At 41.4% G+C, this 12,942-nt stretch overlaps 2 protein-coding genes across 3 annotated transcripts; one reads left to right on the forward strand and one right to left on the reverse strand.

Moving 5' to 3' along the window:
• Positions 1-294: 294 nt before the first annotated feature.
• LOC119653490 (splicing factor U2AF 50 kDa subunit) lies at positions 295-9,157 on the reverse strand. Its single transcript, XM_038058118.1, has 6 exons — positions 8,970-9,157; positions 8,318-8,911; positions 8,175-8,257; positions 1,058-1,180; positions 888-1,001; positions 295-819 (listed from the first exon to the last, which is right to left on the reverse strand). Exons 1-6 carry the CDS (start codon positions 8,980-8,982, stop codon positions 478-480), a joined length of 1,269 nt encoding a protein of 422 aa, XP_037914046.1. The 5' UTR covers positions 8,983-9,157; the 3' UTR covers positions 295-477.
• A 166-nt stretch (positions 9,158-9,323) lies between these two features.
• Positions 9,324-11,256, forward strand: LOC119653492 (ribokinase). Of its 2 annotated transcripts, none has more exons than XM_038058120.1 (8): positions 9,324-9,655; positions 9,709-9,755; positions 9,822-10,012; positions 10,075-10,207; positions 10,270-10,359; positions 10,421-10,549; positions 10,604-10,797; positions 10,864-11,256. In XM_038058120.1, exons 3-8 carry the CDS (start codon positions 9,960-9,962, stop codon positions 11,219-11,221), a joined length of 957 nt encoding a protein of 318 aa, XP_037914048.1. In that variant the 5' UTR covers positions 9,324-9,655; positions 9,709-9,755; positions 9,822-9,959; the 3' UTR covers positions 11,222-11,256. The 2 variants fall into 2 exon arrangements, with proteins under 2 accessions (XP_037914048.1, XP_037914049.1); XM_038058121.1 differs by having other exon boundaries at positions 9,938-10,012.
• The last annotated feature ends 1,686 nt before the right edge of the window (positions 11,257-12,942 follow it).

The following is a 12,942-nucleotide window of genomic DNA, read 5'->3' on the forward strand; positions in this document are numbered from 1 at the left end:
ACCACAGTTATTGCAATATGCAATGCCAATTCAGAAAATAAACAATTCAAAACTCTCTAGTAATTCTAACATTTTCACAGTATACAAATGGTTGCCATTTCGAAAGATAACTATAAAGACACATTGTCCTCACCTAATTGCAAGCCATGCCCATTGTTTTTTCTTTATTTGGTAAAATATTCCATTGCAAAAACACACTGAAGACGAGGTTGGTTCAAGCGATTGCAACCAAGGTGAATACTGAATTGTTCGCGAATCAACCAAAGATTTCTATGGGAAATAAAAATCCAACTATTCTTCTGCTAATGGTTTATATTTAGATTCAAACAATTTCATGAATTTTAGTGACAGAAGATCACATGAATTATGGAAAGCATTGTTCGTTCTATTGTAAAAGCTTTTTATTTTTCTCGCAGTGAAGGAAAATTTTAACTTCGCTTCGTAATCACTATTCCAATGGAACTTAATCTTGTGGAATTAAAATTCTCTGCGATGATACTTGTCGGGGTCAAAGTACGACGTGACCACAACGCGTTCACTAAATTTACGGCCAGTGAGCGCCTGTTGCGCTTTTTGGCAATCCACCACTGAGTTGAATTCCACGAAAACTTTTCCACAGCCCGGGACGTCAACCCCCTCAATAGGTCGAGGAATTTCGACACTTCGAACCACACCATATTTGTTACATTCTTCCTTGATATCTTCCAAAATATCCTCGTATTCCTCTTCATCGCGTAATTCCTCAGGTGTCACCATATTGAGAAGACATAGAACTTCCGTTGGAGGCCCTGATGTCCCAACCATAGACAATCCCGGAACCTAAAATTTTCCGAAACAAAATAACAAAGATGTGAAAAAGCGAATGTCAGAAGCGGTTTTCCTCTTACCTGAATTTGAACTGGAGCAATGGCTCCGACTGAGGTGTTTTTGGCGCCTACACTGGCACGTTGCACGATCAACTTCTTATCGCCTAATTGCATTCCATTCAAACCAGCGATTGCCTGCAGCATGGATGTTTTTAATCAACTCTTATTAATCTCATTATTCAACTATTTACCTGGTCTGTTATGTTAAAATCGACGTATTCGGCGAAAGCGTAGCCTTTACTTAAGCCTGTGGCAGCATCCTTCACCAAGTTGAATGCTCGTAACTGGCCAAACGAGAGTAGTAACTCCTTTACCTGGTTGTGAATAGTTCAGCAGAAATTAGTCAAAGTAGAAATATTGTCAATATTTTTTTATTTTCAACGGCATAGCGGGAAATAGTGAGCTACATTGTGAATGCAAGATCCAAATTTGCTAGATCTCTGCTGGAAGACAAGAGTGAGACTTGTCGAAAAGTAAAGGTGTCAATCATTGCGATCATCATCGCGAATATTTGTGCACTTCGTATGAAGAGTACGGGAGAAGAAATGTTATAGGATATTGAATACTCAATTCAATTTTCCAATCATTCGAAAAAGGAAATTAGAACCACCTTTTGCCGCAGAGATTAACATATTTGGTCAAAGCAAAAATGCCTTAGATATGTATAAAGTAAACCTCCATATTTCAGAGGACTTTTATTGGAAATCGAATTCGCCCGAGGCATTTTTACGCTCGCATCCCAGCTATTTGCCGCCAAATTTTTAGCATATCATCTACCTTTCTACCGTTTATTGTACGGTACAAATACGAAACAAAATCGAGTACAACTGTTTTCTTCACTACCCGATATAAATAAATTCGAAAAAGACCGATTATTATTTTCTTTAAATCCTATCGCGAGCCCTGTAAATGTTCTATTTGGTTTGGTTTTTAAACTTGCCTGTTACAATCCCACATCATCGGTGTGTGAGGGGTTTTCGCAAACGATTAATTCTTTAGATTTAATTTTTTTTTTTTCTGAATAATTTTAACCCCCGGATTACATGAGCAACGAACACTAGTTTCTTTCTATGTTTTGTATTCGATTTTCAGGGTTCAATCTCAATCTCACAACAGCAGTTTGTATGTTACAACAACAAATACTACACAAGGGGATGAAGTAGTCGGCCTAAGCTACAATATACATTGAAATTGAATTAGTAATCTTTTATTTTAGAATGCATTTAAATTGAAATATTTTATAGAAAAGAATTTAAATTTTGATTTTTCACACAACGCATTTAAGCATTTTCGTCCATTATGCATCATTTTTGCATTTGTTGCGATAAGCTGCAAAGCAATTACTGTCTTTTTTCTAGGAAACTGAAAAAGAAAACAGCTGAAAAGAAAAACCTGTGGAAACCAATTCATTTTCCGTCGTTTGGCCTGAAAATGCTGAAAAACCTGAAAATCGTGCCAGCTTCCACCAATAATCTGGTTTACGGATTTCATATTTGCATTGTAAATTGCTGAAAAGTTACTGTTGTGGCTCCTAACACTACTAGGGGGGTTAAGCTCTACTAAAATACAGCATATTGATCGCTGGCTAGTTGCTGCTTGATATTAAAGTTAAGCAAAAATGCGACGACTGCAAGCAAAAATCCCTGGATTTCTCCTGTTGCACACTCAAATCTACCCTTCGAATCTCTTACTATCAACTATTCAAGATATTCGATTGTTTAGGGCGACCAACATATAGTTAGCCCTCTGGGGTAGTGTGAAATATTTGCTTGTAATGCATTCTGCGTTCGTATTTTAACTTTCGCTCTAAAATTATTCCTTGAAAAGTAATGAATTTCCACCGCGAACAAGTTCTTGACGAAATATCCTGCGAATATGTTATGAAAACTCCCTCCAAACCATGAGGTGCTGATAGTAAAGTTTGCAAAACCCAGTGACAAGGAATTAGATGTTTCTGGATTTACGAAAGATCCATTTGTTGAATTTTAAAATCTTGGGGAACTATAAAAGGAAGATTTTACTAATTTGTTTGGTTTTCTTGATTTTTATATTTGTAGCTCTGCTAACCTGTCAATTGTCCAACTATATTATTTGTAATTTCCTAATAGATGATTTTAAAGCGTCTGAATTAATGAAATCGGACGATGGTAGGTAGGTAGGTATCAGTGGCCGCTCCGAGGAGCCCAATTAGCACTTTGGTGCGCCGTTTTAATGCTACAAACTCCTAAGACCGTGATTGTTGTTATGCGAGCAGGGAGGCAGAGTCCAGCCGGCTCGGATCTTCCGGGCCAGCTCGTAACATTCACGAAGGAAAGCAGCTCTCCGACCCTGCGGCTAGAAATCTCTCTGAGATCCCCAAAGAATGGTTTACCCAGTCTCTGAGGTCCCCAAAGAATGGTTTACCCAGTCTCCGCAGCCTGACTCTAGCCAGAGCTGGGCAATCGCAGAGAAAGTGAATGTGGGACGATGATGATTCCAATATAGGCAACTTACGAAAGAACCATGTGGAATGGAAAAATGGAACTATTTCTTATCTTTTACTGCGTCAGTTAAAATTCAAGAAGGTAGACATAAGTCGACGCTATGTATGCAACCCATTAGATTTTTTTTGCTTCCAAGCTACAAGAGGACACTGAAAAAAATATAACAATTGCATCCAGAGAAGATATGCAGTATTGCCCGCTGTCAACTCATCCCTCCTTCCCCTAGTTTTACTTTTGTGGACTATCATAAAAGGGTATGAACGGCATTTGCGTTAATTTGATAATCATTACGATTCTAGCTGTATGAAAAGCCAAAAACATGTACAAATATCCACGACTAAACCAAACAATCTCTCATTTGGATTAAGATGTTACCGCGTCAAGAACAATTTCCGGCTGACAGCCGGAGGACCGTCATTCGCCCATCTTACGAGTATGTTAGAAAAATACGTTGTAAATTCTTTGCTTTGCCTAGAACAGACGAGATACTTAAGATCTAATTCCATGTGCTGGCTGTATCGATGCTAAAAACCATGCAGAGTCCCTGGGTTCTCTTCCTACTATAGATATAATGAATTGGCATGTCGAATGTAAAATGTGAGTTTTAGTCTCAACAGATATTTCAAACTACGAGGAACAAGTAAAGAGAGTTTCGAGACAATTCCTTGATTTGTAGTTGGAATTGGTGAACTTAGATAAAATGAGAGATTTTTTATCTCTGCAATCTGTGAGGATCAAAAACCCTTGAGGACGTTGAGCTGTCCATTGATCATCTCAAAATTCGTTTAAGAATGTAGAATTTGTTTAAAATCTGCAACTAGATTCACTGGTCACTGTGGCGAAATCTCGGATGACTTGAAAAGAAAGGATTCAATTTCTCCCATGTTGAGATCAGATGAAAGCAACTGTAGTGTAGTAGCAGTGTCACATGCTGCTATCAAAAGCTGGCAACAAGTTTTTCATAGGGACATGGCAGAGCCTAAATGCCGCTAGACACGCCAACCTTTTCTTGTCAGAACCAAACCAATCTACTGCAAACTTCGAACTATCGAAAAGATATTTTGGGCATTCCGAATGATCATAACTCACTACCTAGACATGTGTTTAGAATAAGAATTTTATAAGATGATACGTGTCTATCCTGAAATGGGGAAACGAAACCCACGTAGAATTTTTGATGCTGATGTATTTCAGTTGCAACGGATACCAATCCATCCAGCATCATGGGTTAGTATAGACTAGGTATTTAGAGGCTGAGAGGCTACCGTATGCACACAAGCATTTTTTTTCTAAATTACCGTATTATCTCATACGAAAGCTAAAGGAAGGACATCAATAGAAGGCTATTAGGTATTCGATAAGAACAATAGATCAGTTGTTGGGGGGCTATTTGCTCAGTATCGTGCAAGGGTAGCGCAAATATCTACGAACAATTAGGAACCAAAAGGTAAAGGCGTTAAAAGATAACTATCAATATCGTTGTCGAAAACGTAAGCACATTTTTTTGAGTTGTCGTGTCCATTGCAGAATCGTTAAGAGTTAAGAATCCTGGGAGTTACAACTACATCGCTGACGTGTTCCATTGCTTTCTACATCGACCTGAGAGATCAGTTGCGGTAACAACACACTTTCATTCGAATCAATGCAGTAATATGATACCGCCATTAGTTTTTTCGTAATTCTGTGAGATATCGATTTTAACAGTAAAACATACATGCTCTGCCCGAGATGATGGAAACGGTATATATTTAAGGGGAGACCTGCCCTAACGTAGACCCAAAACGTGAATTTCTTCCTTTAAGAATGTATATTTTGAGAACTATCCAATGGAACGGCCATTACTATCATGTTAACTCCTTATTTTAATTACCTGAGGCACTGCGAATTTTTTATTCTGTATATGCAGGATAGTACATCCCGCCTCCCTTAATTTGTTTAATGCCTGCAACATCCCGATTCTTCTTTGGCCTGGCAATTTCCCCAAACTTAACCCAATAGAAAATGTTTGGATCCCACTTTATAAGCGTTCAAGACAAAAAATTGCCAATATCTGGGAAAATAACGACGACATCAACGATATGATTAACCGCTGCTATCAAAGCATGCCAAACAGAACAAGGACTGTTCCACTAAATATTGATATTTATGTAGGAACGTATTTGCTTGTTGCTTGTTAATAAATTAATAGAGAATGAAGTTGGTGATCTGAAGGATGCTCTGCTGTGCGAATTCCTATGACGTGTACAGGTGATACTGAAATCGTATCTCTCGGGGAAGAATAAAATAAGCGCATTGAATGTATTCACTATCCCTTCCGCAGACGAAAATCGATTTGGAAAACGTCCAGCGGCGGATACTATGCACAAATTCCGAATCATCCAAACTCTGCCGTGAAGCGGATATACCTGCCTCGTGACATCAGAGGCAGGGGTGTGGTTGATGTGGCGACACAGCATCATTGCCAAGTCGATTCGCTACGCGCATATTTTTACAATAAAGAGCAGGCGAGTCCCTTGCATGCGGCTGTCTATAAGGCAGACTGTGACTCCACTAAACTTGAAGGATCGATCTTTCTATCTTTTGAATGGGATGAAATCGGAGCAAGGGCGGATCGATGAATGGAAGCCGAAGGCAATGCACGGTAAGCACGTGAATTGTCTTTGGTAGTCATTTGTCGACTAGATGACTGTGTGCTGAGGAGCTCTTTGCTGAGACGGAGGGATTTATGTATGTCATTAAGAACAGCGTGGTCGCCACCCGAGCTTATAAAAAGCTCATAATGAAAGAACGGATGGAGAACGACCAGTGAAGCATCTGTGATTCGATGTTAGAGACGTTGGACCATCTCATTTCTGGCTGCACTGTTATGGCACCGGTGCAATTCGTGAACAGGTATAATGCTGTGTCAGGTGATTCATCAAAACCTTGCATACAAGTATGGGCTGATTATGGGAACATGCCCGGTTTACCATATGAGCCGTAAGCACTCCTTGATAGTCTTCTTACAGCATGTGTTGAAGCCGGCAAGTTCTAACTAATCGGCATATTTCACACAACAAGGGTGGTTGTAGTTCCCATAATATTGTCAGCTAAAGGTATTATACCTAAATCCCTCACGGCTTTCCTTGATGTCCTGGGACTCTCACGCAGTCTGGTTCAAATCATGCAGAAATATACCATTCTGCATAAGTGCTCGATGTTGCGGGGAGTTCTCGACGGATGTTCCCATTGACCTATCATCGGCCACCAACGCCTCTTTATAATTTAAATAGGCAGGATCGTCCGAGGATAAATGCTTGGCACTTAGTGCTAATATTATGTAAAATCCGGCATCTGCTGAGATAGTAACAACTCGAGAATGGGAAGACATTTTTTATTAGACATCTCACTTCAAGAAAAAAATTCGAAAGGAAGAAAACTGAATTTTGGGGAAACTATTAGTGGTCCTAAATTGTTGAACAGCGGCTGTCATTTGAGATGTATGAAACTGGATAACTTGTCCTTATCAGATATATAGATTATACGCAATTGCCTAAACTGACTTACAGTGATTAGAACATCTTTTTTTCGAAATTCCTATAGTGGATATTTGGAGAAAAATTATTCTTCTGGATAGTTATGACTGCCAATATCCCTGAGAGACCATTTATTCTAGATTGAGATGGGAGCTTCCTGGGCTAGTGGCGTGACACACTTTAATCGCATCCCCAATGAAGTTATCCGCGATCGATATGGGGTTGCACCGATCGTGGAAAAACTATGAAGGATGCGTTTCCGATGGTATGGTCACGTGACTCGCGCTAACAAGAATTCACTCGCCAAGATTGGTCTGAACATCGAAGTCGACGGTAAGCGACCAAAAGACCGACAAAAACAACGGTGGCTTGATACGCTAGATGGGAATCTGAAACCCTCGCGATTGCATCCAGGTCAGGCTTTTGATAAAACAAAGATGGAACCGATCATGACGAGCCGACCCCGTTTGTGAACAGGACAAAGGCTGAAGAAAAAGAAAGCCCCACATCAGTGAACAGGAACGGATTGCAAATTCTTGAACGACTAGACAAATAATTCCTAAACTTGTAGGGGCAATAAGAGGCTCCTTAAACTGTAAATTATTCACGAGTTAGGAAAGCTTCACTTCCAATCTATGATCCTCTGAATCCCCTGAAATGAATTTTACTTCAGATCATAAAAACAAGGAAGGACTTAATGAAATCCCTATTCAAGCTAAGAGCGCTATTAATGTTACCACAGTTTTACCCAACGAATCTCAACTCCTCCTTATAAACTCAGTGCGAAATTGGAATGTGTAAAGCAGTCCTACTTGCGGGACTACGGGACAAATGCTCGGAGTGTAACCATATTGTCACAATTCAGCCGGAGAAATTTACGCCTGGAATAGATTTGCTAAATTTCTGCCCAAACAGTAGACCTTTAAATTCAGTGCTTTGATTTGTGTGCATCCTTCGGGACCTAAAAACCTGAAAGTGATTGAATTCCCCTTTGAGCTGTTGTGCTTGGTGGACTGAAAGAAAACACCGAAGACAAAATCGAACTGTCCTGGAAAAACAATGCAGCAGTCGAGGAGCTGCAAACATAAGAAAGAACCAACGCGGATAGTTCCGTGCAGTTCCATTTGCTTCTTTCTAGATAAATTCTTCTGCAAAGGATAGTGTTTTATCGATTTTCCGTACGTTCTCATTGCTAGGACCGCCTTTAACTCTAATCAAACGCATTCCCTCTAGAGGAATGTAGTCCGAGAAATCTTCTGAGCTACGAGACAAATTTCAAATCCGAAAATAAAAAACCGCCGTTCAATTACCTGGTCCTCGTTCAAGTAGTTTGGCAATCCACCAATGAAGATTTTGTGCGGAGAGTCGGGCACGACTGTGGATATTACCCCGGCTGAAAATGGAAAGGAATCAATTTACAACGAGCCCCGTCGATAATCCGTGCGACACTTACTGACTGGCACGTTGATTGTGGCTGTATCAGTCATTCCGGGCATCGGTTGATAATCATGCGGTCTCCGGATCTTCAGACTCTGTCCCTTGAAATTAATTCCGTCGAAAGCCATAGCCTGCGTTGTCTCGTCGATTGACCTAAACTCTAGGAAGGCAAAATTCTTATCCAAATTTATCTGACACGCAAGAACTGGATTGCCAGCCGCTTGCGCCAAGCCGGACAGATGCATTTGCTGGTTGAAGAACTCCATCATTTCCTCCTCAGTCACGCCAAACGGAATATTGCCCACATAGAGCCGTCGTGCTTGCCGGGTGATTGTTGACCCAACAACTGGTACCGCTGCCTGCGGAGTATCCGCTACAATGTTGGCGGGGATCTGTCCGGCTGCCTGCATAGCTTTGTATTGGAGCGGCGTGATGTGCTCGAAACCCGGTGGTGGTACATCCCAGTAGAGAGATGGCTTACGCCTCCTGGATCGATGTCGGTGGTTGCGAGGGCTTCGTGAACGGCTTTTGCGACGGTCGCGCGATTTCGAGCGGCTCCCATATCCACGCTTTCGTTCGCGAGACTTCGACCGATGCCGGCCGTGACGATCTGAAATGTGTACGTCGGGGTGACTCCCTGCTTGAATGTTTTTCCTCCAAAATATTACCTTCAGAGCCCATTTTCACACGTTTTTCTTAGTAATATTTCGCTAGATGTCGACAAATATTTGCAGGAATATATTTAAATCGATAAATCACACAAAATCAAACCGCGAGAACGAACGTCGACGTCTACGAGCAAGAGAAAAGTATGGCGCCCGTTGTTTTCCACTCCAACTTACAAAATATCGTAAGCAGTTGCAACAACTGCAGAAACGAACTGGCTTGATGGCGTCAGATTTTCATTGGATGGTGGGTGTCTCTGCTAGGCAGACTTCGGCAAATGCCTGGTATGTATGCGTCTCGTCACAGCTGGTTTTTGTCAACTGACTTGACACTTCGCTGGAGGTGAAGGTGATTGATATGATTCTGTAAGCACTTGTGGGGTATTTGCCCTCTTGTTCATCCCCGGAGGGTGCTCGGTTAATCGTATTGGCACAAAGGACTGCGGGTAGATCCCCGGAAATCCGCCTCCTGTTTAATATCCTCATTCCATTAGGATATATTCCACGGGAATGCAATTTATTCTTAAACTCAACTCAGCATGTTCTTTGCATTTGTTGAACGCGGGCATAGAACTGGAAATATTGGGTTTTAGGGTTTTCCTAAAGTTTTATTTTTGGTCTCGTGCGTAATTGGGGAGTAAACATGTCGAGATTTTACCTTTAAGCCATCCGGGAAAATCTTGCCCGAGGTAACTCTCGTGCTTTCCTTTTAACAAAGTTGACTAATACCTTCTTTTCTCAGCACTTTCTGTGTTCGTGATTTACTTTCTTTGCTCCTACACGTCGGAGGTAATATATTCCATTTATTGATGGAAATGTGCTTAACAACTGTATCTTAACACTCGGGGGGAGTAGTATCAACACAAACGCTTATCTAATGAGTGTTTCGAGTAGATGAGATAATAGCAATCAGCAAATAAGAAAGACTTGATAATGACCTTTAATTCGTCTCTGTCGCTCGGCGCTTACAGATCACAAGGAGAATAAACTGCAATGGAGGCTGTTGACGTTATTGTTTTTGGTTCGGCAATAGTGGACTTTATTTGGTAAAGCAATTCCCAATAATTCAATACGAATTAATGGCAAAACACTTCCTTTACTTGTGCAGTTATTGCCCTCGATTACCAAAGGTTGGGGAGACTTTGCACGGAGATAGGTTTTCTACGGGCTTTGGAGGGAAAGGCGCAAATCAATGTGTGGCGGCAGCGCGGTTAGGTGCGAAAACTGCCATGATTGCGAGCGTATGTCTACAGTTGATAGTCGTTTTTATGAAGTTTGGAATAAACTTTGAATTTCGTTGCAGTTGGGTGATGATCAATGGGGCCGTGATTACTTGGAGAATTTAAGGAAAGAAGGTGTCAATACAGATTTCGTTCAATTAATTCAAGGAGAAGTAAGTCTACATATGTTGTCCGTGTCCTTTCCTCAGTGAAATGACAATATATCGTCTACAGACAACTGGCATTGCAGCTATCAATGTTTCGGAAGGCGGCGATAATCAAATTGTGATAGTAGTTGGGGCCAATAATAAATTATCAGCTCAGGGGTTAAAGGATGCGGTTAAAAAATTCACTGAACCAAAGGTACTATAGGAAAGTTATTCGAAAGGTTTGAATAAAAATGTTGCTCGCCAACAGGTTTTAATATGCCAGCTTGAGACACCCGTCACTGAAACAATTGAAGCCTTAAAACTGTTTAGTGGTGTTTCGATCCTAAACGCAGCACCGGCTATGAAAAACGCGCCCCAAGATCTAATCCGTTTTGCCTCGATTTTATGCGTGAATGAGTCTGAGGCAGGTCTTATGACTGGGATGGAGGTTTCCTCGGTGCAGTGAGTTTACAGCTCCAATATCACTAAATTAAACCTTTATAAGCTAAGATTAGGCTTGTGTTTAAGGGATGCTAAAGGAGCAATCAAACGGTTTATTGAGCTGGGCGCCAATACGGTAATCATAACGATGGGTGGAAAAGGAGCGGTATACTCGGAAGCGAAATCTAGAAAAGTGATACATGTCCCTGTTGAAAGTGTGGCTAAAGTGGTCGATACAACTGGCGCGGGGGACGCATTTATTGGAGTTCTTGCCTATTTCATAGCAAAGCATCCCAACATGTCTATGACTCAGACAATAGGAGCTGCTTGTGAGATTGCTTCTATTTCTGTACAACATCCTGGGACGCAATCCAGTTTCCCTTATGCCAAAAACATTGAGGATAGGAATTTATTAAGTAAAAAATTTGCATATTTTGATCTGTAGAATGAATTAGTGAATAAACTTTGGAAGAGAATGTACTTTGGGAATTGTTTAATATTTTTAAGTTTTAATGTTAACTATTTCGCTTGATGTTAGAAGCAATCACTATTGGAGTTTAGACTGATTCGTAGGGCGTGGACTTTGCAACTTGACTGTAAGGATTAGCAGATCTTCGCGTGAGTCCACAATATGTTGAAGCCTTAGTCTTTCACTTCAGGATTTCGATCCAATATGAGTTTGCAGTAGTGCTCTTCTGGCTGTTACGAAATCTTTGCCGTTTTTTTTTCATAAGGAACTCCAGACATTCCGGTTTCGCGCCGAGGTCCACCAATTCGATATTCGTAAAAGCTGTCTGGTGTCCTAACCTGCGCCATCGTTCCATCTCGAGCAGGATCTGCCTCGTCTTCTTTTTCTTCGATAGATATTGCACTTATAGACTTTCCGGACTGGCTCATCCTCATCCATATGGATTAAGTGACCCGCACCTGACGGTCATGGTATCACTCATAGATTTCGTCGTTATGTAGGCTACGGAATCGTCCACCCTCATGTAGGCTGCAAAAAATTATTCAGAGGATTCTTCTCTCGAACGCGGCCAAGAATTCGCAATTTTTCTTGCTAAGAACCAAGGTCTCCGTGGAATACATGAGGACTGGCAAGATCATAGTCTTGAGCAGTAAGAGCTTTGACCCTATGATGAGACGTTTCAAGCGGAACATTTTTATTAAGCTGAAATAGGCTCTGCTGGTTGCCAACAACCATGCACGGATTTCATCGGGTATCGGTTATGATTTTCGAATGATATATGGTGTAGTGGCACTTCTCCAGGAAACCGGTCCCTATCCAACGCATCTCCTGCAACGCTGTTACATCAGCTCTATATTGGGACAGGGTATCAGCTAGCTGCTTGGCAGCTCTATCTCTGTACAGGGAGCGCACGTTCCATGCGAAAATGCGCTAATCATTATTCCGTTGTCGTTGCCGGGTTCATCGTTGTATAATCCGTCCAGTCCGAGGCTCCTGTTGTGGCTTCGTATCTAGTTGTTTTCCGTGTAGGGTAGTCAGCTCTACCCAACCATCAACCTGGAGGTACAATTTGTCCCGTTTTTAGGCGTGGGAGACTCGCCTTCATCCTTCTCCGTCTGCAGCTTTTCGTTATGAAAGCTCGCAGCGGTCACCACGTGGAGGTGAAGATAGGGTTTGGTAGTAGAGCTCTTGGTGTTGGTTCAGCAGGCGTTTCCCAGGTTTTATGTTCCATCGTGGATACCAATCTATGTTTCGCCCTGGGACCTATATTACCCTTTGACCACTTTTGGGTTTTGCCGTGTATTGAAAATCCAATCCACGACAATAACCCAAAACTTTCGCCTCAAATGACGGAGAGTTGACTGGCCGATAGCTATGTGAGCGTCATTTAATGACCTGCATAAACCTCTGACTTGGATCCGAACAGAACATCTCTAGGAAATCTTGACATAACGATCAGGGAAGGTAGTTTCACAAAAACAATTGACCTACACACCGCCATTGAGTAAGAGTGGACACCCAATGGGTCCGATTGTGAAGTTATTACTGCGAAACGATATGCAACAAAATATTGAACTTTCAATTTGCATACTTGTTGAAAAAATCGCACTTTAAACGAGTGCTTTTTTTCGTCCAAAAAATCAACGAAAAATGGCAAAAATGAAAGTGGTTACCTTGAGGCAACCGTCAACATGAAG

The sequence above is a fragment of the Hermetia illucens genome, chromosome 4, assembly GCF_905115235.1.
Source record: "Hermetia illucens chromosome 4, iHerIll2.2.curated.20191125, whole genome shotgun sequence".
Lineage (NCBI taxonomy): Eukaryota > Metazoa > Arthropoda > Insecta > Diptera > Stratiomyidae > Hermetia > Hermetia illucens.

Coding starts and splice junctions, on each gene's coding strand:
- LOC119653490 (XM_038058118.1), bottom strand. Junction 1,002..1,057: donor ATTTTAACATAACAGACCAG/GTAAATAGTTGA, acceptor TCCATGCTGCAG/GCAATCGCTGGTTTGAATGG. Junction 820..887: donor TTGCTCCAGTTCAAATTCAG/GTAAGAGGAAAA, acceptor GGAAAATTTTAG/GTTCCGGGATTGTCTATGGT.
- LOC119653492 (XM_038058120.1), top strand. CDS start 9,960: ATGGAGGCTGTTGACGTTATTGTTTTTGGTTCGGCAATAGTGGACTTT. Junction 10,013..10,074: donor GCAATAGTGGACTTTATTTG/GTAAAGCAATTC, acceptor TTACTTGTGCAG/TTATTGCCCTCGATTACCAA. Junction 10,360..10,420: donor TTCAATTAATTCAAGGAGAA/GTAAGTCTACAT, acceptor TATCGTCTACAG/ACAACTGGCATTGCAGCTAT.